Source organism: Triplophysa rosa, linkage group LG16 (genome assembly GCF_024868665.1).
Source record: "Triplophysa rosa linkage group LG16, Trosa_1v2, whole genome shotgun sequence".
NCBI lineage: Eukaryota > Metazoa > Chordata > Actinopteri > Cypriniformes > Nemacheilidae > Triplophysa > Triplophysa rosa.
The window spans coordinates 21,150,246-21,172,491 of NC_079905.1; the positions used below are offsets into that span (position 1 = coordinate 21,150,246).

Here is a 22,246-nt window from a genome sequence, read left to right on the forward strand (position 1 = left end):
TAAATGTATTTGAATGGATAAAGCCTAATGCAGCATAACTTTGACACTGGTGCAACTGCGACATAAGTAGTGTAAAAGAAGAATTATTAAACAATAGAGAATGTGCAGAAAACAAACTCATGAATCAAAGGAGCAGCCGGTACAGTACGGTTGTGCAATGCCCTCCTTTCGGCTCCTCATGGGAAGTTCACCCAAATATGAAAATCATTAGCTCACCCTCACGCCATCCCAGAAGTATCTGACTTCCTCTCCCCACTTAAACACAAACCAATAATATTTAATTAAATGCTATCTCGTTATCTTATATGGGGGTCAGTGTAGCAAAGACACTGTTTTAACATTGATTTGGAAACACTTAAAAATTCAATTTTCAAAATTCTCTAATTGACCTTATTTTGCTCCACTTTGTTTCTGCACCAGATGTGGTCGTGTCTGTTAATTACAGTATAACACTGAAATTTCTCAGAAGAAACAAGTTTTTCATTTTTAAATGACTTAAGTTATTACAAATGTTGTGAAAGCTCACTTTTTGTTTTATGTATATATGACATTGTCCAAAGCACATTTATGTAAAGCACACTTGTGCTCTTGTTCTGGGATTTAACATTAAAGGGATACGCCGCCCAAAAACGAAAATTCTGCCATGAATTACTCGCTCTCAAGTTGTTCCAAAACTGTATAACGTTACATTTCTTTGTTTGATTGAACACAAAAAAATATATTTGGAAACATGTTAGCAACGGACATTTCTGGGACACAATTGACTACCATGCTAGAAAAATAATATTGTATATTTTACTTAGTTCTGCTAAACACAAAAGAAGATATTTCAAAGAATTTAAGCACAAATGAGACTCGGTTGAGTATTTTCCTCGACTTGAATTGCTCTCTCAAGCCATTTGATGACAGTGAAAGAACAAGAGTGGAATGGTTTCATGAGGGACTACAACAGTATCTTTGAGCAATAGTTTTATTGATTTTTAAAAGAGTTTTCAGTCACCTTTTTTCCTGTAAAAGTATTGCAATTAACAGACCTCAAACTGAAAACCGCTGACATCACAATGACTTAAATAACAGAACAACAAAAATAAAAGGCGTAAGGACAGCAGTGTTCCTCGCTCACTTAACTGTTTTTCTCTTGTAAAAAAAAAAGTGAAAAAAGTTTGCAGTCCAGGTCATACGGTCCTGCGATGTGATGTCAAGGCCAGCGCCGAACATTGCTGTGGATTTCAGATTAATCAAAATTCCAGATCCACAGAACAAGATGATCCGAGCCACACAAATTCTCAGTCATTCACCCGTTTATTCGTTCGAGCACGTACAGGGAACACAGCGAGTTCCTGGAGTGGAGCCTGCAGATGCGGAGACCGAGGAAAATGAGCAAATGAACATGCAGTAACATTCGGCTATGGGCGTCTGATGCTCTTTTACTGTATATATTTATATATTTATATATCACACACTTGACTATGTGTAGAAAGAAAGAAACGAAATGATATCCAAAATGCATCGCCCAAATCCTCTCTCGTCAGGTCTGCCTACAACCAAAATGACACAGCCTCACCCCGACACGAAACCTTCGCAAAAGAATCCGTTTCATTTCTTTTGTTAACTAGGATACAAATATGTTACGTCAGGTCATTTTCTGCGATCGACCGAGCGTGGTTATTACAAGTCCAAACAGCTAGCAGTCACAAAACAAACTTGAAATAAATAAAATGACAAGCGCTGGCATTTATAAGTTGCTCTCTGGAAGTTACAAAAGCAGCAGCTAGTTCTCCTTTATATAACTGCTTTATATTCATTTCATCACATAACAGATTTGCATTTTACCATATAGGAAAAAAATATAAGAAGTATTTTTGTTGTATTTATATATGACCATAATGTAGCATTTCTCCTTGCAAACGTTACTCTGTTTCACAAAAAAGACAAAGCACAATTGAAGGCATTCACAAAACTTGATGCCACCTTGTTAAATTTCTCTTTTTAATATTATCATCTATACAATATATTACAGTATTAACAATGCTTTCTTGTGGTTGTCTACCCATTGGGTAGGATATGTGCATAATATATTCAAGTTATATACAGCACCGTACAAATAAACAGAGTTCGACTACTGAAAGAAGCACCATAGGAAGTGAGGCACAACAAAGGTGGGGACTTTTGAGTGCAAGTGGGTTTCTATGTCTGCTTAAACATCACTGTTAGGCACCGAATTCGCTCATGGAAAAGTAACATGCCAACCTCTCGGCTGCGAACGTACAAATACATTTCCATTTGTTTACCTACGACGACCAAGTTAACCAAGAGCTAAAGCGAACTAAAAGCACAAGTATGTAAGTGGCGGTCGGTAAGCAAATATAAAGTAATGGGGATGCGGACACACCGAACAAAGAGCAGCAGCAGCAGTAGCAGCGCGTAGCAGCAGCGATACAGTACAAACTCAAACCGTGCGGTCAGAATGAGTGACGGCAAGCAGAGCCGAAGCAGGATAACACCGGATGGACATCTTTCCAAAGGGGTGGGAGTGGTATCAAACGTGAATAAATGGCTTTCCCACCCACGTCAACCAATACCTTCAATAAATAGCTAGTTAATAAATAAATAGCCCGGTTTTCTACGGGACTTTCTAAAGTTAAGGCCAAAAACAGATGGCGTGTCTGAGAGCATTCCCAATGCGTGCCATGTGGTGATGAGAAGAAAACGTGGATGTACACCTGCGTGGACAACGAATAAATACTGGTGTCGGATAAACAAACGACAGGCAAAACAGTGTTCCTGTGGTGCCACGGAATAAAACGGCATTCCAGGAGGATAAGAAACGAAAATATGAGATCCGTATACGATTGTCAACTAAAGCATAGTATGGATAACTGGAAAACTATATGCATGCTTTTTTGCGGTTTAAAATAGTAAACAAACATGAGATATGACACGCTCATTCAGGAGGGGACAGGGGATGTGCATAAGACTAAAGTTCCCATGATTCCCTTGCACTTGGACCCCGTGACAATGCTGAAGTGACGCAAGTTTAAAGTGCTACTCGACAGGATGAAAGTGGGGTATGTGTCGTCCATGCCAATATCTCTCGCTTGGTCAGTGGAAAATGATCTGGAATTTGAACAGTTTGCTAAACCCCTTTTGTAAATAAGTGCCATGACGCAGTTCCTTTCTGGAGGTTATAGGCTGGATCAGAGTTCTGCGTCTCCATTTCAGAAAAACATGAAAAGAAAGTTCCAGGTAAGTCAAAGAACACCTGTGCACTGACGTATCAAAAGTAACTAAGGGTGACCATGTCTCCTGTTTCAAAAGAACAAGTGCAACGTAAAGACTCTTTGTTGTCGTCGTTGTGAGTCACGTCCCCAAGATTTAAGATTTTCTCATGGCACTCGATTTTTTTGCACGGGTCCTGGAGATGCACAAACAAACAAAGTAAATATCTCAATCCTATGACCGGTCTCTCACGCAAACCTTCTGTGCCGACACACCTTTTCTTTAAATACAGGAGAGCGTACAAAACGATTTAGCCAAGGAGCCCAAATATCCATACAAGGCCCCCAAGTTCTAGCAAGAAACCGAAACCAAAAAATACACAAAAAAATAAACTTTGTAAGCTTGGTTCCTCAATTTTCATTTCGAAATTGTGCAAGGGGAGTGTGCCGTAAGCCGAGCTACCACCCCTTTGAAATCCAGGAGGCGGTGCCAGAGAGCGCGGGCGATGGATCGGCCACTCTCTGCGCCTTCTAGTCACACGGGTTTGTCCCGCCGGCCTTCCTTAACCTTGACGAACAGTGTTGTGCTTGCGGCAGGTTGGGCCGAGCGGCTGGCTGTCCTCTGGTTGGAGGGTGGTGCGTTATTGCTGTGCTGGTGCAAGAAGGAGGCGGAGCCTGGATACGTCTGACCCATCACCTCACTATAGGTGGGCGGCGGGCCCTCCACTTGTGAGTTCGAGGCGCTCTTCCCAGAGTTGCTGCTAGGGGGCCGGGGCCCGCCTCCGTGCACGTAAACGTCTATCAGGTCGCTGTCGAAAATGGTCCGGTTGGGGGGCGCACGCACAGATGCGCGGCTTAGCTCCAGCTGCTGCTCGGGGTCTCTGAGCTGCAGCGTGCAGGGACCCTTGTAGGGCGGCGGCTCCTCTCCATCTGACAGGCAGATGGTGGGTGGCAAGTGGATGTCCTGCTGCAGGTAAGGGTAGGTGGGCTGGAAGCGGCTGAATCGGTCCCTTTGCATAAATGGTGTGTTGAAGCGCTCTCCGCTCCGTGGCCCGTACATCACCTGAGCATAGAGGAAAGCGACTTCAAAACTTCTTCAAAACAAATGCTGATTTATTGGATACATTTTTGTAAAAGAAAATGTATAGGTGCGTATTACTACTGTTGTTTGTATTTGTAGAAAAGAACCCTAACCCTAACCCTAAACAAATCTCAATTATTTCTAACCGGATTCTTTAACTGAACATTTTCATTAGCTAGCGGTTGAATAACAGGTCATATCAGTTGACTCAACTAACCTCGGTGGCTCCTTGTTGCGTCACCAAACTGTCTGTTGGCCATGCACAGCCATCCTAGACGAGAGAGGAAAGAAAAAAGACTGTTTGAGTCAAGGCAAATCTCATCTGATACATGAAGTTTGGATAGAAAGTCCAACATTTACTAGAGGCATCAGAATATACTACACTACACTTAGTGAATGAATTCAAATCATGCATCTTTAATTGAAGTAAATGTTGTTGTTGGTCATTTATGAGCTTGTTTCTGAATTGAAGACTTTAGCCATTTTGGCTCCTTTCATGCTCTGCATCTGTTTCTAAATCACATCCTGCCATATTTTTATGACTCTCTCGCTGGGAGGTGAGATGGATGGCGGTCTAGACGAGCGTGTCTCAGCACTCCTACCTACAGGACGTAAATCAACACGAGGAAGTGGACAGCGCACGGGCGTGGGTTCACCAGCGTTGCCGCAAACACCCAGAAGCGGTCGAGTCCCACATGAACATGGTCAAAAAGTCACACATATGGCAATCAAATGGCAGAACAGGAACTCGACACCCACTCGGCTTTAGAACTCACACAGACATCACACACGTGGCCAGTCCGTAAACACATATGAACACATGTAAGGGGGCGTTCACATCTGGACGAAAACATCTGGAGACGCACACTTACCGGCTGCATGCCGTTTTCTCGTCGACGTGCCTGGCTGTGGCGTGTGAGGAAGGCCCAGGCCGACAGCCGATAGTGGTTCAGCAAACAGATGATCACAACTACCATTACAGTCATCACCACAATTATGATTATTATCTGAACAAACTCCAGTTCAGCTGAAAGACAAGAACACAGAGAGAAAATCATTAGCACTGTTTAGTCATTTGCAGATTTCTTGTGTTAAAAGCTCATGTGTGGCTTGAGGATTTATGTCTAATTAAAAGAGTAAAAAGAACCACTGCTCAACAAGCCGCATGACTTGAGTGAAGGTATGAAGCTGAATAGTCTAATACGAGTAAACATGATGACAAACCCAACATGTTCTTGCTTTTTACCACCAGGGGACAGTAAACAGGACAAATTTGAAGGTTTTGAGATTGGGTGGAGAACACTGACCAGAACAGAGAGTGTTGGAAGGGGATTATGGAAATATGCCCGGCTAGTAGGGTTGGGTACCGTTCACTTTTTAGCTGGTACCGGTACCAAACGGTACTTTTTCCGGTACTTTACTCTCTGTGTAATAAAAAACATTTATTTCAATGAAAAAAAAGTCCAAACCTCTCAATTTCAACATTTTGTTAAATTTGTTTGACATAATCATTTATTCATGCAGTGTGATAATTTACGCAAACCACGAGGCCTCCACCATTAAAAGACCATTAGATAATATAGAAAAACAAAACTTGAAAAGTCTACAAAAATATTTTTAACAGCATCATTACTGAAAATAACAGATTGATTTGTAATATACATTTTTAACAGAGATACTGAAAGAATTACATATAAATATATAATGTTGATCATACAATAATACATAATGTAAACGTGCATCAGTCTCCTGCGGCGCTGTTCACAGCTTCAAGCTGCACACCTTGACGGCCTCACTCACCTCTTTCCATCGACTGCTCTAATATGTCACTAATAACTTTGTTTCATGATTTCATGAGATGATTTTATTCATTGGTGGACAGAAAACACAAAGCGCCTTAACAAACTTAAATGTTCAGCGCAGTGTTATGTGTGTGCGTGCCGGCTGCGTCTGAGCGCGCATTTCCTTAACATGAGTGTATGCTTAATTTTCTAAACAAGAACAAGTGAAATAAATAATATAAATATGATACCATGTGTAGAGTCGAGTGTTTATTTTCATTTTGTACGTTGATTAGGACAGCCTGCTTTAGATGCGGTTTTATTTTCGCTTTGTGTGAAGTAAAATGATCTCGCTCTCTCTCGCTCTCTTTCTCTTTAACATACCTGCTCTCGCGCAGCACCCGATGCGTTCTCAGGTACTGAAATTTGGCAACGAGTGATTTAATGTGAATCGATACTCGGTAGTACCGACGTAATTCGGTCGGTGCCCTTAAAAGATTTTTTTAGATTTAGATTTAGATTCAATTTATTGTCATTGCACATGTACAAGTACAAGGCAACGAAATGTGACCTCTGCATTTAACCCATCCAGAGAGTAGTGAACACACGTACCCCCGGAGCAGTGGGCAGCTATCACTACAGCGCCCGGGGAGCAAGTAGGGGTAAGGTGCCTTGCTCAAGGGCACCTCAGTTGTTACCCGCCGGCCCTGGGAATCGAACCGGCAACCTTCTGGTCATGAGTCCGACTCTCTAACCATTAGGCCACAACTACCCTCTGTAAAAGTACAGAGTCCGGTACAGAGTTTCTTCTTTATACCATAACGGAATTAAAATAAAGAAATGTAATATGTCTTATAAAGAATGTCTGAATGAACGTGTCGTGCCACTCTTTACTTCCTGTAGCGGGTTTATTTCTTCAGAAAACATTAAAAGCAATTGGACTGGCTAGACACCCCACCCTGCCCAACGCAACAACTCAAAGTAAGGCTCAAGTCAATAGGGTCTTGTTTCCAAGTCACATGAAAATCACATAGAAATGTGCCACACATACATTGAGAGAAATCTTGTTAGGCCTACTGCCCACTCAGGAACTACCACAATTCCCTCCAACACACTAAGGTTTATGTTGTGAGACAATGGAAAAACTACCGCTACATTAAAGTAAATCCTTATGCAAAAACAACCAGCTGTCTAACACTGCTGTTAGGATGATCATTTACAAACAAAATGGATATAACGTCAACAACACACTGTGGATTTTACGTATTAGGCAGAAAAGAAGACCATAGTTTATATCCTCTAACAAACTATAGCGACAATAAATGTTTTCACGCCTTGAAACTAGAGATGCCCAAAATAACCCTAAAACCTACAATCCTTTATAAGTATATAAGTTTAAGGTCAGCTTTAAAGTCCTGCCACAAGATATGTTAAAGCTACAAATAAAAAATCCACATGCTCATTAGTTAGCTTCACCTGATTATGAGCTAGTCAACTATTCTGACCCAAACCTATTTAAAGGTAGCTTTTTAAGGTCACCAACTCATCTCAATCCTGAGAATAACCTTCCCTTCTGACCTTCCCATCATGGCAACTCTTTACTTAGGGAACATACCCAGAATGCAGCTGGGCTGCGTAAGTGACAGCATTAAAAAGTGGCACCGTGCCATGGCTCCTTTGGAGAGAGTGCTTGCAAGACAAGGCCCCATCTGTTAAGGGCCTAGAGGAAAGGACCAGAGACCAGACGTATCGTAAGAGTTAACCCAGCACAGGAGATAAAACGGCCTAAATCTGCCGCCCCTAACCGGATTACGGCCTGGACCAGCTCCAAGAGACAGACAACTGGTGGTAGATTGTGGAAGGGGTCAAGCATGTTGTAATTGACACAGAGACAACAAGGTTCATCTGAGCTGGAGAACCGGAGACTACTCTAGCACAATTCGCTCATCCGGACAAGGCCACTGCTGTTATATAACACTAGGGCTGCAACTAACGATTATTTTGATAGTCGATTAGTTTGGCAATTATTTTTTTCGATTAATCGGTTAATCGGATAAAAATGTAATTACATCTTTTGTTTATAATAAGTAAATCAGATATGGGAAAAGTATACACAACTGAACTCATTAGCCTTCTCCCAAAATGTTGTGAATGTCTCCATAATTAACACACCTGGTGAGTTGATTCATGTGTGTCATATTAGAAGCAACTGACAATAGTCTCTCCCAAACGTGGGAGCGAGGGGAGGGTCGGCCAAGGAAATATTTTTTTTGTGCCATGAAAAGTGAGATATTTGTCATTCAAATGTAGTGAAGTACAGTAAAAAGTAAACAGAAAAAGTAATACTTAAGTACAAATACTCAAAAAGTGTACTTAAGTACAGTACTCAAGTAAATGTACTTCGTTACCCACCTCTGAACTAAATAAACCACCAAATCAGGGTATTTAGCCTATTATGTACTTTGCAAAGTGCAAACGCCACAAATTGGGTTTTACTAATATAATCTTTAATTTTGTCATTTAAAACACCTCTCCCCTTTAAACTTTAAAACTGCGCAGCTTGAAGAGATGCATGCAAAACACGTCTGACTTTAAAACTGCGCACCTCGTACTGCACAGAGAGACGCACGCACCGAGAGACACGTCTGACTTTAAAACTGCGCACCTCGTGCTGCATGGAGAGACACGTGTGACTTTAAAACTGCGCACCTCGTGCTGCACGGAGAGACACGTGTGACTTTAAAACTGCGCACCTCGTGCTGCACGGAGAGACGCACGCACCGAGAGACGCGTCTGACTTTAAAACTGCGCAACGTGCCGCACAGAGAGACACGTCTGACTTTAAAACTGCGTACCTCACGCTGCACGGAGAGACACGTCTGACTTTCAAACTGCGCACCTCGCGCTGCACGGAGAGACACATGCACCGAGAGACACGTCTGACTTTAAAACTGCGCAACATGTGCCGCACGGAGAGACGCATCCACGGAGAAACACGTCTGACTTTAAAACTGCGCAACATGTGCCGCACGGAGAGACGCATCCACGGAGAAACACATCTGACTTTAAAACTGCGCAACATGTGCCGCACGGAGAGACGCATCCACGGAGAAACACATCTGACTTTAAAACTGCGCACCTCATGCAGCACGGAGAGATGCATCCATGGAGAACCACGTCTGCATTTAAAACTGCGCAGCTCATGCTGCACGGAGAGACACATCTAAAACGGTCATTTTAAAAGGGAAGAAGATGCGCTTGATTTATAACTGCGCAGCTCGCAAGTGACGTCACAGACCAACTAATCGATTATCGATTATTATCAATTTTATCGATTAGTTGTTGCAGCTCTATATAACACAGTACAAGAATTCTCTCTAGGTGGCCAGGCAAGGTTATGTCATCAGGTAGCCTCAACCTTTTCTTCCTTCAGAATGGTTCTGACCCAAACACAGTGATATACAAACAATACATGGCAGAGTTTATTGTTGATTAAATGGATCTTTCTTGTTTTGTCGCATTCAGGGCAATATTAATACGGAATCTCCCTTGAAGTAAAGGGATATTTCTGGGTTTGCTCTGTCATAGCCAACTTAGCCATTGCTTAGATACTAAACAATTCTAAACAACAGTTTCAATACGAACTCAATCTATGGCGTTAGTTTCGCAAGTTACGTAAACTCATGATCCTTACATGAAATCATATTCCTGCTAATAGGGCGACTCTGGTGTCTAACCCAGACGTGAGGGCATTCCCCGGAAGATCTGTTAATGTGTTATGATTACCGTCCCCAACCCCAGACAGAGCAGACACAACAAACCATCGTCGGCCTGTTTGCAATGACCCAGAAATGTAAACAGACAGCTATAACGTGGCAACAACTGCACAACGGCTAGCCTTAGAGCAAGGGAGAGAAAAGCAGCTGGGCTAATTTAGGTTAGCCTTATGTGGACTCCCTGAGATCAGACAGCTCAATCCTCTTACCGCTATGTTTGCTGCCCCATTGTGTTGATAGCGAAGAGGAGATGTGCGCTAACACCTGTCACCGAGCCTATAACAGGCTCTTAGGTGAAGTGGATCGTTCAAACACAGAAAGTAACCGTCACCTCATCTCTTAGGTCAAAAAGTCCTGTTTGTCCTTTGTGGGGTTATTCTGTTTCTAAGCTGAAGAGAAGGGAGGAGGCATTACATAAGCCTATCCAAAACGTTTTCCCCTCCCGCTTGCTTTCTTTTTTTATAACATGCTCACAAGCTGCAAAGACAGCCGAGTCTGGCCACCAGATCTATATTTCATAAAGCCATTTCCTGTTTCCTCCTCTCGGCAGTTTCATAACAGAAGAAAAACAGCTGTGCTCTCACGATCGAGGAGGAAAGAAAAGGAGAGGGTGTAGGAGGTGGGGGAAAGGCTGGAGAATGGGGAGCCATCTGTGCTCCATCTCTCTACAATGTCTCCCCAGTACAGTACAATTCTCATGGAGTCGGGCACAAGACGCGCATATATCATGCCAGATTCAACAGTCGAGCTCACAGTTGTGAGGAAAACTCCTCAGACTGGGCTTTGACTTCATACCAAAGCACACATTACACAACAGATTTCCACAGCAAAGAGTTATGTGTGTGTGCAAGCTGAATAACTAGTTTCCGAGTGACTTCATCGGCATGGCAAGGCAGCAAGGATCAGGGAAAAACATTTTTTTGTGGTGCACCGAGTGAAAACAACGTGTAAAAGTGAGCATCACCCACTCAACTAGGCGTAGTTACCTAAAAGCTAACAGCCACTCATGTTGGTCGTCTTGACTGTGGACTGTTCTGGAAACAGAGATTTACAAATCCGGCGATAAAAGCACCGTTTGATCCAGCACAATCTGAAATCTAGTTAAGCATCCATTCGCCCACATCACAGCATACACCAGACAACAAAAGGCATTATAGGAACCTTAGAGAGGGGGCATTGCCCCCCTTCTTCTGTGTTATCTGAGTTGTCCCATCAGAGTGCCAGACAAAAGGAAAGGGCCATGCCAGACGCCCTTGTGGGCCGGAGACTTGTAAGAAAGACTGCACAATGATAAGGGAAGACACAACTGTATCTCACAGCTGCAGTAAATGCCCCTTAGAACATTCCCTAGCAACATGCTATGAGTCACTTTATGAGAGGCTGTGGAAGGGGCAAAGGCAGAAAACAAGAAAGCCAAAAACAACACTAAATGAAAGAAGTGAGGTATCTATGCCTTGTGGAATTGTCTCATTTTTTTAGGAAACTGAGAGGAAGAGAGAGGCAGCTCTATTCTGGTGTGACAGACATTTTCCATTCACACACAAGGTGTATAAAAAACACAAGAGATGGAGTGCAAGAGAGAGAAAATGTATGAGACAGAGGAAAGGAAAGGACACACCAATAAACTGAGTCTTATGGAACAAATGAGATCAGAGGACAGCCCTAAAAAATGAATCAGGACCCTGGACTTGATGCACTCCGTATTTGATCACGCTAAAAAGCTTAGTAAAATGAAGGCTGTGATCTAACCCGCAGCCTTTCAAATTGGACAGATAGTAGGAAGCGTTTGAGAACTAGGGCGCATTTAATCGTGCCATTGGCAGGAGCTATTCGTCTGTGCCTCGCTGGCAAAAGCAGCACTGTCACCTAACCAGGGCGCAAGCCACTGACCTCGCTCTCTAATCTGAGATAAAGCTCTCATATTAAAAAGACGCCCCATAAGGGCGCCAGACACGTCTAGACTCCCCATGCCATAATGCCCACTTTTCTTTAATTATTTAACCTCCTGGTAAGACTGTACAGGATAAGCTTTGCCTGGGCCTGGACACCACCTGCTACCCCTACGTCCACCACCGGAGTCCCCCTACGTCCACCCCCTACCTACAGCTCATCTCATCCCACTGGTGACGCCAGTTTACCACGAATATTGTCTTATACTCCTCTACTCTTCTTCTATCCAACACCCCCTTCCTCCTCCTCTCAGCAAAGGTAGATTGAGTCATATCCCCTTGAAACAGGATGCAGCCCAGGGTTTAGTTCTTCATCAAAAAGCGTTTGTTACATGATGTTCTTTTAGCACAGCTGTGCGCTGACACATGCAATGATTATATATATATTTCTCTACAAACCTTCGTTTGGTACCTCCTAAGTATGCATTCTCATTCATATGCCAATGAATTTATCCTGGCTTTAGATCCAGCTTTTATCCTCATAATTCCACTTCCGTCCTCATAATCAATGTTATTCTGCTAAATGACTAAATGTAAATGTAAATTCTATAGTGCCGCAGTTTCTTACAGGTGGTCTCTTGTCCAGAGAGCAGGCATGCTGGGATACCACATCTCAGAACAGCTCATCTCAACCCATATCCTGAGGGGACGAAATGAGACCAGCGCCCTGCATGGATGCCACTGAGGACTTCAGAGCGTTTCTAACATCGCCACTATTCATGGCTACTATTATATATTACAAGCAAGTATGCTCCTAAAACTCTGTTGCCAAATCTGCCTTGCTGTCTACCTACTACATAGACATCTGCATTCTGAATAGAAGTGCACATTACAACAAAAAATTATACAATTACGTTTTATGTTAGAAGAACTATTATCAGGTTCACAGACACTGACCAAAAAACACACAAAAATCAATGAGGATTCGGTTGACATGTTTAGAGAAAAAAGCAGACATAAAACATTTCACCAAACTGCTGGCCATGACAACATTAGGCTCAACCCTCAATTTAGGATCAAAAACTGAAATTGGCATAGTCGCCCCCATTTTAAAAGCTCTATTTTCCTCCATTTTGTCTACATTCTCTGCATGAACCAAACAACACGAACGACCGGAGAGCAAATAGCTCAGCAGCTCACAACAGACACAAGCCATCCGGTGCAAATAGCTCTGAAACAGCCCGGCAAACCCCAGACAAACTCTACTTTTCCAAAGAGATAATGGAAATTATCACAGAGGGGAACCATAAAGAAAGTCTGCTAAGCATTGCAAGCTTTAGTCTTGGCAGGAGAAACGTCCTCTAAACATAGTGCTGGGATAACAGCGAACATTGTGTCAACATCATGACTGTGATCTGCATGTGACATCACCATTTATAACAAGTAAAGGTAGAAACCCATCCTGTCTGAACACTGACTCACCAGATTAACACACAAACAAGTCCTTGCACTCCATGTGCTCCCTGAGGAACATTACCGTCAGTGCATCCTCTCCTATGAACATATAGTGGTTGATGAACGAGCCCCAAAACAAGAAAAAAAACAAGAAAAGAAAAGATTTGTCTGATAAATGTTGACGTTCGGCCGTCAAAAAGTGCATTATCACTTTGTTCCTTAATAAACCCACTGAGGTGTAAACCAAGCATCTGACGGACGGTAAAATGACTCATTATTGTTTGATCCAGCAAGGGAAACAGATGTGAAATAAACACATTCATTCAAAACTTCAATATTTGAGCTTATAAAAAATTCTGTGAATGGCTCTGTGTAGCTGGGTCGTGTGAGGTGGATGAAATACTGCCTAAATTAATGATAAGGATTAATAAGGCATTTGAACGTGCTGCTTCTCTTTACCGGTCTCACAGCACAGAAGACTCGGCGATCCTGCACCGGGTCATAGCAAGACCTCGGCGCTCACATGCGCTGGGGCTTTCCTAAAAATGTCCCATTATTTCTTGACATCATAAATACGTAATATTTTTGGAGGCGCAGTGTGTGCCCGTCTGCTACGCCACTACCCATATACCCAAAATAGTATTATCCCCATTGCATAACACCTCTGCGAAGATTCGACTGCGAGATTGGTAGTCGAATCAGGCTCCTCCTATCGAAGCATCGAATATTCGGGGTCACCCCTAGTGCATAATGGTTTATTCACAATATAAGCCTAATACTTACAGAAAATATATTCAACTTTGGATGACGATACTCACACTAAGAAAGGATGTACAAGAGATTCTTTCCTATGCTGTAAATAAATGATCATTATTTGAATTGAGTATAAAAGCATAGGTCGTGGACATTGAATACAGTTTTAGTTGTACAGTTTGTAGTGGCACATTTGCCAGTAGTTTGATAATAAATCTGCCACCACTAATTCTTATCAAAAATTATTAAATAAATAAATCAGTTTAACAAATGTTTTGCTTTTTTGAGGGCTCTACCTGTTTTGACCATTTGCGATCCCATCTACTGTGTGTGTGTATGGGACTTGTGCCCTCATCATCACCACTGATTTCTATGCAACTAATAATTCAAATAATAAAGAACAACATTGTTTACAAGAGCAGAAAATTCAGTAGTAACTTAATTTTGGTCTCAAAATGGCACCTTAATAGGCTCACAAATGAATGTCATTATATTTTAATTTTAATAAAGTATTGTTTTTTGTTATGAATTTGCTATGTTGTGTGTATGTGGAGCGTAATGGCGTAAAACTCGTGGGTTAGAATTACGTGCTCGGTGCTCCTGTTCCATGATCTATGTACTGTATATGACTTACTGTACATAAGCGATGGTTAAACTATTGTTATTATGATTGAATGGTCCCATATACTAAAGAAGATTTTTACTCATATTTTACAGCTAATGTACCATTTCACATAACACAGGCAGCATATATAACCACATAAAGTAAGTCTCTTCTTTTGTGACTGAGGTCTTTGCAATAATGGAGTAGAAATATGATATCTTCCTTCAAAAATACATTTAAAACATGAATATTTCCTGACAATGGGTAATTTTATTGAAATGAAACAGGCCAACTGCTGTCTTTGCGTAAATAAATTAATCTTCCTCCATCCCCCATTCTGTGTTTGGGGTCAGGTGCAGAGAGGGGCGACCAACATAATCAGATCCTGACAGACTTTCAAATGAGGGTCAGACCCCATTCCGCCCCCAATATCAGTCACCAGCCACACAACAACAAAGCTGTGACGGATTATATCACATTATTAAAATATATTGCTAAATGAAATCATTGAATGACTTAAGCCTGGCTCAGATTACAGGATTCTCGGCCAGAATTTACCCCGATTTCCCCTCCCGAGAATCTTTGAAAAAATCGGGTCCAGAACCTCGATCGGGTCCGAGATTCGGCCCAGATTATCACGTAATGTGAGGCGTTCACAGATCGAATTTTACACCTCCCGATCTGCTCCGAGAGAAATCGGGGCCGCCCCGATCATATCAAACATGTTTGATATTTAGGATTTTAAATCGGGGTGATGACGTTGGTACTTTCGCAACAGCCAATGAGAGGCACATCTGCAAGGTGACTGACAGACCTTTAAAAATGTCGACCGCGAAAGCTCCTGCAAGGGTACGTTGGACAGCGGAGATGGAAGAACAACTTGTGGCAACAGCATGATTGTCTATATAATGTATCCTCCAAAACATACCACAACCGCACAGATAAGGAAAAGAGCTGGGGAGAAGTCGCATCGGTTTTAAATGTACCGGGTAATTTAACTGCTAACGCGCAGCTTGTAGTTTCGTTCAACAGATTGTTATTTGGCTATAGGCATACAGATAACATGCGTTTATGTGTTTGTTTTTATGCTGTATCTTATAATCACATTGGCATTCATCTTTATTCTCGGCAGCAACTATTTTTTTTCTTCTGTTATTTATTAACATTAAACTTAAGCGGCTCGCCCAAAGCACAGTCATAACTTCAGCTCTAGCAAAAAGCATTATAGCACCCCCTGCTCAAAATACGTTCCCGCGGCTTTGGACAGACAGACAGAGAATCATTCAGAGAGCGACAAAGACGTTACACAACCGTTGCCAGGTGAGATCACGTGAAATTAACTTTGCGATGTCCCTTTGTTTACTTCTGTTTCCCGGTGAGATGACTTAAGAGGCATCCTCTGGTATGATAATCTTAATATTATCCTGTAGTTTGGGTGTCGGGTGTCTTTTGATGTGCAATTATGAAATAAAAAAACTTCCAATCAAACTTTCTAAATTTTTATTTTTGCACTTGCTACCTTTAGTCTTATTTATAAACACAACTTTACGCCCCAACGTTTTCTTATCTGGACATTTCACATTCATAAATGCAAGTTTACAAAGGGCAAACCTATTTTTGTAGTGCTTGAAAAAGAGATTCAAATGTAGATGTGATGTCAACATCTAAAAATAGTAAACCCATTAAAATGGTTACTATTAGCTCCTTTTACAAAACTGCATATCCTATGGATATGTAAAATATGTGTAATTTAGTTGTACACTGATGAGTGTGAGCTTGTTTAAGATTTTAAATAAGAGAATCTGTCAAGATTCTCCTTATGTGTGTGCTGCAACCAGAATTTTTAATCTTTCCGAATTTTAAAACTCCTGTAGTCTGAGCCAGGTTTAAGATTTTAAATAAGAGAATCTGTTAAGATTCTCCTTATGTGTGTGCTGCAGCCAGAATTTGAAATCTGTCAGGATTTTAAAACTCCTGTAGTCTGAGCCAGGCTTTAATGTCAACATGTAAATAAACAATGTATTAAAATGCTGCTCTTTGTAAGTTGACAGAATTTGACATGCTCATTTGTAAGTTGCTTTGGATAAAAGCGTCAGCTAAATGGATAAATGTACGGCTGCAACTAACGATTATTTTGATAATCGACTAGTTGGGCGATTATTTTTTCGATTAATCGGTTAATCGGATAAAAATTTAATCACATATTTTGCTTATAATAAGTAAATCAGATATGGGAAAAGTATACACAACTGAACTCATTAGCCTTCTCCCAAAATGTTGTGAATGTCTCCATAATACGCCCTTTTCACAATGACGTCACTTAACTTCCGCCTTTTTGCAAAGCAGTGTATCATAGCATCCGTCTTGCAACAAACAAGAAGAAGAAGAAGAAGAAGAAGAACTTCCATTTTGCCGTCGCGCTGGAATTTAACAACAGTGAGAAAAAACCTGACAGAACACGTATTCAAGTACTTATCCTAGCACCTTCGCTAACACAAAAAGAAAACAAAACACTTACCTTCATAATCAAACAGGCACTGTTCAACGAAGAATTTGTATCCTTTCTCTAGCTTTGATCTTGTCGTTAGCGAAAATTTGTCTGCAAGACGTTGTACATCATCTAGACGTATTTGTGGCAGATGTGCAAGCCACTTGGTAAACTCCATTCTGATGCGCTAGCGGAAGTAACTTCTTCTTCTTCTTGAGTTTTACTGGCGGTTGGCAAATCAGCTTATATGTGCATTACTGCCACCTTATGAACTGGAGTGCTAGAGGAAGTAATGATACACTGCTTCGCGGCAGAACGGAAGATGCGTGACGTCATGTGAAAAGGGCGTATTAATACAGCTGGTGAGTTGATTCAGGTGTGTCATATTAGAAGCAACTGACAATAGTCTCTCCCAAACGTGGGAGCGAGGAGAGGGTCGGCCAAGGAAATCATTTTTTTGTGCCATGAAAAGTGAGATATTTGTCATTCAAATGTAGTGAAGTACAGTAAAAAGTAAACAGAAAAAGTAATACTTAAGTACAAATACTCAAAAAGTTTACTTAAGTACAGTACTCAAGTAAATGTACTTCGTTACCCACCACTGAACTAAATAAACCACCAAATCAGGGTATTTAGCCTATTATGTACTTTGCAAAGTGCAAACGCCACAAATTGGGTTTTACTAATATAATCTTTAATTTTGTCATTTAAAACACCTCTCCCCCTTAAACTTTAAGACTGTGCAGCTTGAAGAGATGCATGCAAAATACATCTGACTTTAAAACTGCGCACCTCGCGCCCGAGAGACACGTCTGACTTTAAAACAGCACAACTTGTGCCGCACGGAGAGACGCATCCACGGAGAGACACGTCTGACTTTAAAACTGCGCAGCTCATGCTGCATGGAGAGACACATCTAAAACGGTAATTTTAAAAGGGAAGAAGATGCGCTTGATTTATAACTGCTCAGCTCGCAAGTGATGTCACAGACCAACTAATCGATAATGAAATTCATTGACAACGAATTTCATTATCGATTATTATCGATTAGTTGTTGCAGCCCTAGATAAATGTAAATGTAAGTTCTTTGTTAGACCTTTGGTAAAGTTTCTTGAGATAGAAAAGTGCATCTAAATGAAGTAAAATCATAAATCTCACAATTTTAATGCACTTTTTTATTTGGCCATTTGTTTTCCCAAAGTCCAGGTAAATAATCGCCAGTTTCAGCGACTTCTGTATCAGAGATATAAACCGTATAAACCTTCTGTATAAACCGTCCATTTTAGGAAGTCTAACTAAATACTATGACTAAATATGTGTCATCGTTTAGAAATGTTTGCTGTAGGCCCCTGCTTTTCAAATCTTTTATGAAGAAATACAAGTAGGTTAATATTGCCATTTATTATTGCGTATCGTTATGAATCATATGAATGACATAGTTTTCTGTGTTCATTTAGTAAAAAACACCACCAGGCTTTGATCATTTATTACATTTATATTTAACCACACTTAACTTATTTACTTACTGAAAACATTTTAATTTTGCTTGGCTTAATAATGGTTATCTGATCAACCTTAAACTAGTAATGCTGTTTTCTTGTAGGGTCTTTGAGACAATACAACACAAGGAAAAAATAACATTTTTGTAAACGTCATTGCTAATTGTACAAATATTCAAAATGATTCAAATCTACCTTTGTGTTGATGCTACATATAACATCTGAGTCCCAGTAAAAAAACAGGGCATTTTTTCTAAGCGAATTGCCAGCACAAAGAAGATTTGTTTTTATATTTAAATCAGGCAGACTGCACTCCACGTGGACAGACACAATGAATGAGAGCGGGGCGAAGGGTTACCGTGGCGACTTTCTGACCTGTGAGCCCCGAGAGAATAAAGCAGGGGGCAGGCGGGGTGATGTCTGGGAGCAGAACCCGGTGCACGCACTCCTGATGAGAGGGGATGGGTGCGAGACGCACAGTCTGATAACATCACGTCTGATCTGATTCTGTTGCGTCTGCTGTCTCTCTCGCTCGCAGCACCAATGCACCATTTTACAACAATAAAATGCAGCGGAAGGGAGGCCAGACATTGTGTGCTATGCGGAAAAAAAAACTTACATTTCTGGGTAAAAACTAAACGTCGACACTGCTGCAGATACGCCTGCATTCTGCTGAGAATGTTTTGAAAACCACACTGAGGTTTTTTACGCGTCCTCTTCTGTGTTCACAAACCAGTTGTACTATTTATACATGTTCTGCTTCTGGCTTTACAGCGAGCAGACAATCAAACTACAGTTAGACATACTGAAATAAATATGCTTTCAAATATCACACATTATTAGTAGTGCTCTAACTAACGATCCATGTTGGATCATTTACAGTAAAGTTGTTTTTACATTACATTGTTCGTATTTTTAGAAACAGTCTTGAACATTTGATGACTCAAGTAAAATATAAAACTTGCATTATACTGATAATAGGGATGTAACAATATCAAAATCTCACTGTACGATAATACCTCAGTATAAAATCCACGGTACGATGTTTATTGCAATATATAAAATGACAAATGATGACTTGGAAACGTGCCATAAGCATCCTCTTTTTTTTTATCCTCTAATCATAACTGCTGCTTAGAGGTATGAGTTATAGTATGAGATGGGTACTAAAAATCCCTTTTATGAAATAAAATCATTGCACCAGATAGTAGTGTTGTCAAAAATATCGATATTTCGATAAGTATCGATACTGAAGAATCTGAAACGGTTCCAATACCCATGTCCCACGTATCGATATCAGCTGCGCGTTCCCGCTCTCTTTCTCTTTTCCGACAGTGAGTTAACACACACTGCACGTGAACGCATAACAACAGAGCCCCGCCTCCTCTCACATACTTCACTCGTTTGTGGCAGTTAAATCGTGTTTATGTTAGAAAAGATGGCCAGTCTCAGTAACACATCTGGCGTGGTGCACGCTCGTTACGCTTCCCGTGTTTACCATAGCGATCCATGTATGTGCGCTGATCAATAATTTTATCCACTCGTTTCATTCGCCCTGGTTATATGTTGTTTATGTTAGTACAGAGTCTCCGCAACAGTTCTCATGTTTAATGCACGGGTTTCTGTCTTTATGTGCGCTCATCAATGATTTCATCCACTCGTCTCGTTCGCTCTGGTTAATTTGATGTTTGAAATAATGCTGGTGAGGGTAAAGTCTCCGCAACAGTTCTCGCGTGTGATACACGTTTGCACTTCCGTGTTTACCATAGCGCTCTATGTACAGTATGTGCGCTGTTCAATGATTTCATCCACTCGTCTCATTCGCTCCGGTTAAAAGTTGTTAAAGTTAGAAAGATGTCCAGTGCGGAGTCTCTGCAACAGTTCTTGCGTTTAAGTTTGCGTTTCTGTCTATATGTGCGCTGATCAATGATTACAGTATGGGCCTATGTGAATAAAAGCCAATTTAGCCAAATAAAAATGTAGGCTATTAACTAACATTAACGAACAATGAATGAGCAATACATTTGTTCAAGTATTTATTAATCTCTTTTAAATGTTAGTTAAAAAATACAACTATTTATGTAAGCTCCCCTGTTGAAAAATCCAGTATATGCTGGGTAAGGTATGTTTTGATCGATGCTGGTTTGATCTTAAACCAGCTAAGAACCATCTTAAATCAGCATATGACCATCTTAAACCAGCACATGAACAGTTTAAACCAGCACAAACCAGCAAACCAGCATCAAAACATACCAAACCAGCATAGGCTGGTTTTTTCAACAGTCCATCAATACTGACAAATACAACTTTGATTTTAAATAGTAAATGTATTCGTAAAATTAACATTAGATTAACAATTAATAAATAATGTAAAAATATATACCTCATTGTCTAGTCTTGTTCAATTTAACTTCAAATAAAAATTAAAAAGGCTTATATTGCTATTGTTTATTAGGGCCTTATTGCTATGGCAGTTTATTCCCCGTGGTATCGAAAATGGTATCGAATATCGATATTTTTTTAGGTACTGAATCGAAGTTAGAAATTCCAGTATCGTGACAACACTACCAGATAGACATTGAGAAAGGTAACATCTATTATTTTTTTCTATGTTAGGCCCGGAAGACCTATCGTTTCATACCGTCATAATATTGAGGCAATTTTGCTATTGTGATAACACGATATTGCTAATATTGTTACATCCCTAACTGATAATACTTCTTTAACAAGATTTGTTGCCAAATTGCGAGACTACCTACAAGCAAACAACCTCAAAAACAAAAACAAGCTGCCATTAGACACAAGTCTGGTTTCACAAAAGCCAAACATGTGTACTTTTAACTTCCTCCATCAGACAGTCTGCATACACGGGTCTGTCCAGATACGACTCATACGAACACGCGAACCCCCTGCATGACTACCAATCACCTCCGAGATGGGTCCCTGGGGAGAATCCCAGAGGGAGGGTGGGGGACCAGAGCAGACACAAAAGAGGGGACCATGGCCAATGTCAAGGCTGGCTGACTGCTGCGGGGAGAGGCTCAGCTGCTGCTGTCAGAGGGCAAAGCTTATCGCTGGAAGGAGCGAAGGGTGGCACTCCACCCCACGAGCTGCTCCCTTTCTGCCTTCCAAAGACACCCAGAATACCCTGGTGAAACCGCCCAACAACACACTAACCAACAGAGGTTGACTTGTGGCTAAAAGTAACAATGCTACAAACTACAAACAAGCTCAAGCTCTTTTTCCAATGATTGCGGCATGAAAATAGAAACATAACAAATTTGAATGCGCAATGCACTGCACACAGTTTTATAGCTTTGTGAGCTGAAGCAAAACTGAAACTCTTGCAGCACATATACAATTAACATTTATTTTAGTTCCTGTTAATAAAGTAATTCATTTTTATGCAAACGATAAATGTTGTTTCAAACAAAACCGTGTAAAGTTGTGTTCGGTGCACAATACAAATGATAGTTACGGTTACGAAGGTAATGGCAGTTAAATAGCTTCAATGTAGCTTAACTGCGTTAAGCATCTTAACTACTGTAAAAATGAGCATGTCACTTGGGAATCTAAAGTTTCAAAACACGCTACAAGTCATTTTTAAGTTGTGGTTTGACGCATTTCATTATCGTGGTGGAGTGAATCTTTGAAATGTTAATGGAATGGTGCGTTTTAGTGCGTTTCATTTTAGTAGTGTTG

At 41.0% G+C, this 22,246-nt stretch overlaps 1 protein-coding gene across 3 annotated transcripts in view; it reads right to left on the minus strand.

Moving 5' to 3' along the window:
- Positions 1 to 939: 939 nt before the first annotated feature.
- ldlrad4a (low density lipoprotein receptor class A domain containing 4a) overlaps positions 940 to 22,246 on the minus strand; it is a 106,159-nt gene continuing 84,852 nt past the window's right edge. For all 3 annotated transcript variants that reach the window (XM_057354043.1, XM_057354044.1, XM_057354045.1), the window contains 3 exons: positions 5,172 to 5,326; positions 4,517 to 4,570; positions 940 to 4,281 (listed from right to left, as the gene is read on the minus strand). In XM_057354043.1, the coding sequence (XP_057210026.1) occupies positions 3,754 to 4,281; positions 4,517 to 4,570; positions 5,172 to 5,326 (737 nt within the window). In that variant the 3' untranslated portion in view covers positions 940 to 3,753. The remainder of the gene's footprint in view (positions 4,282 to 4,516; positions 4,571 to 5,171; positions 5,327 to 22,246) is intronic.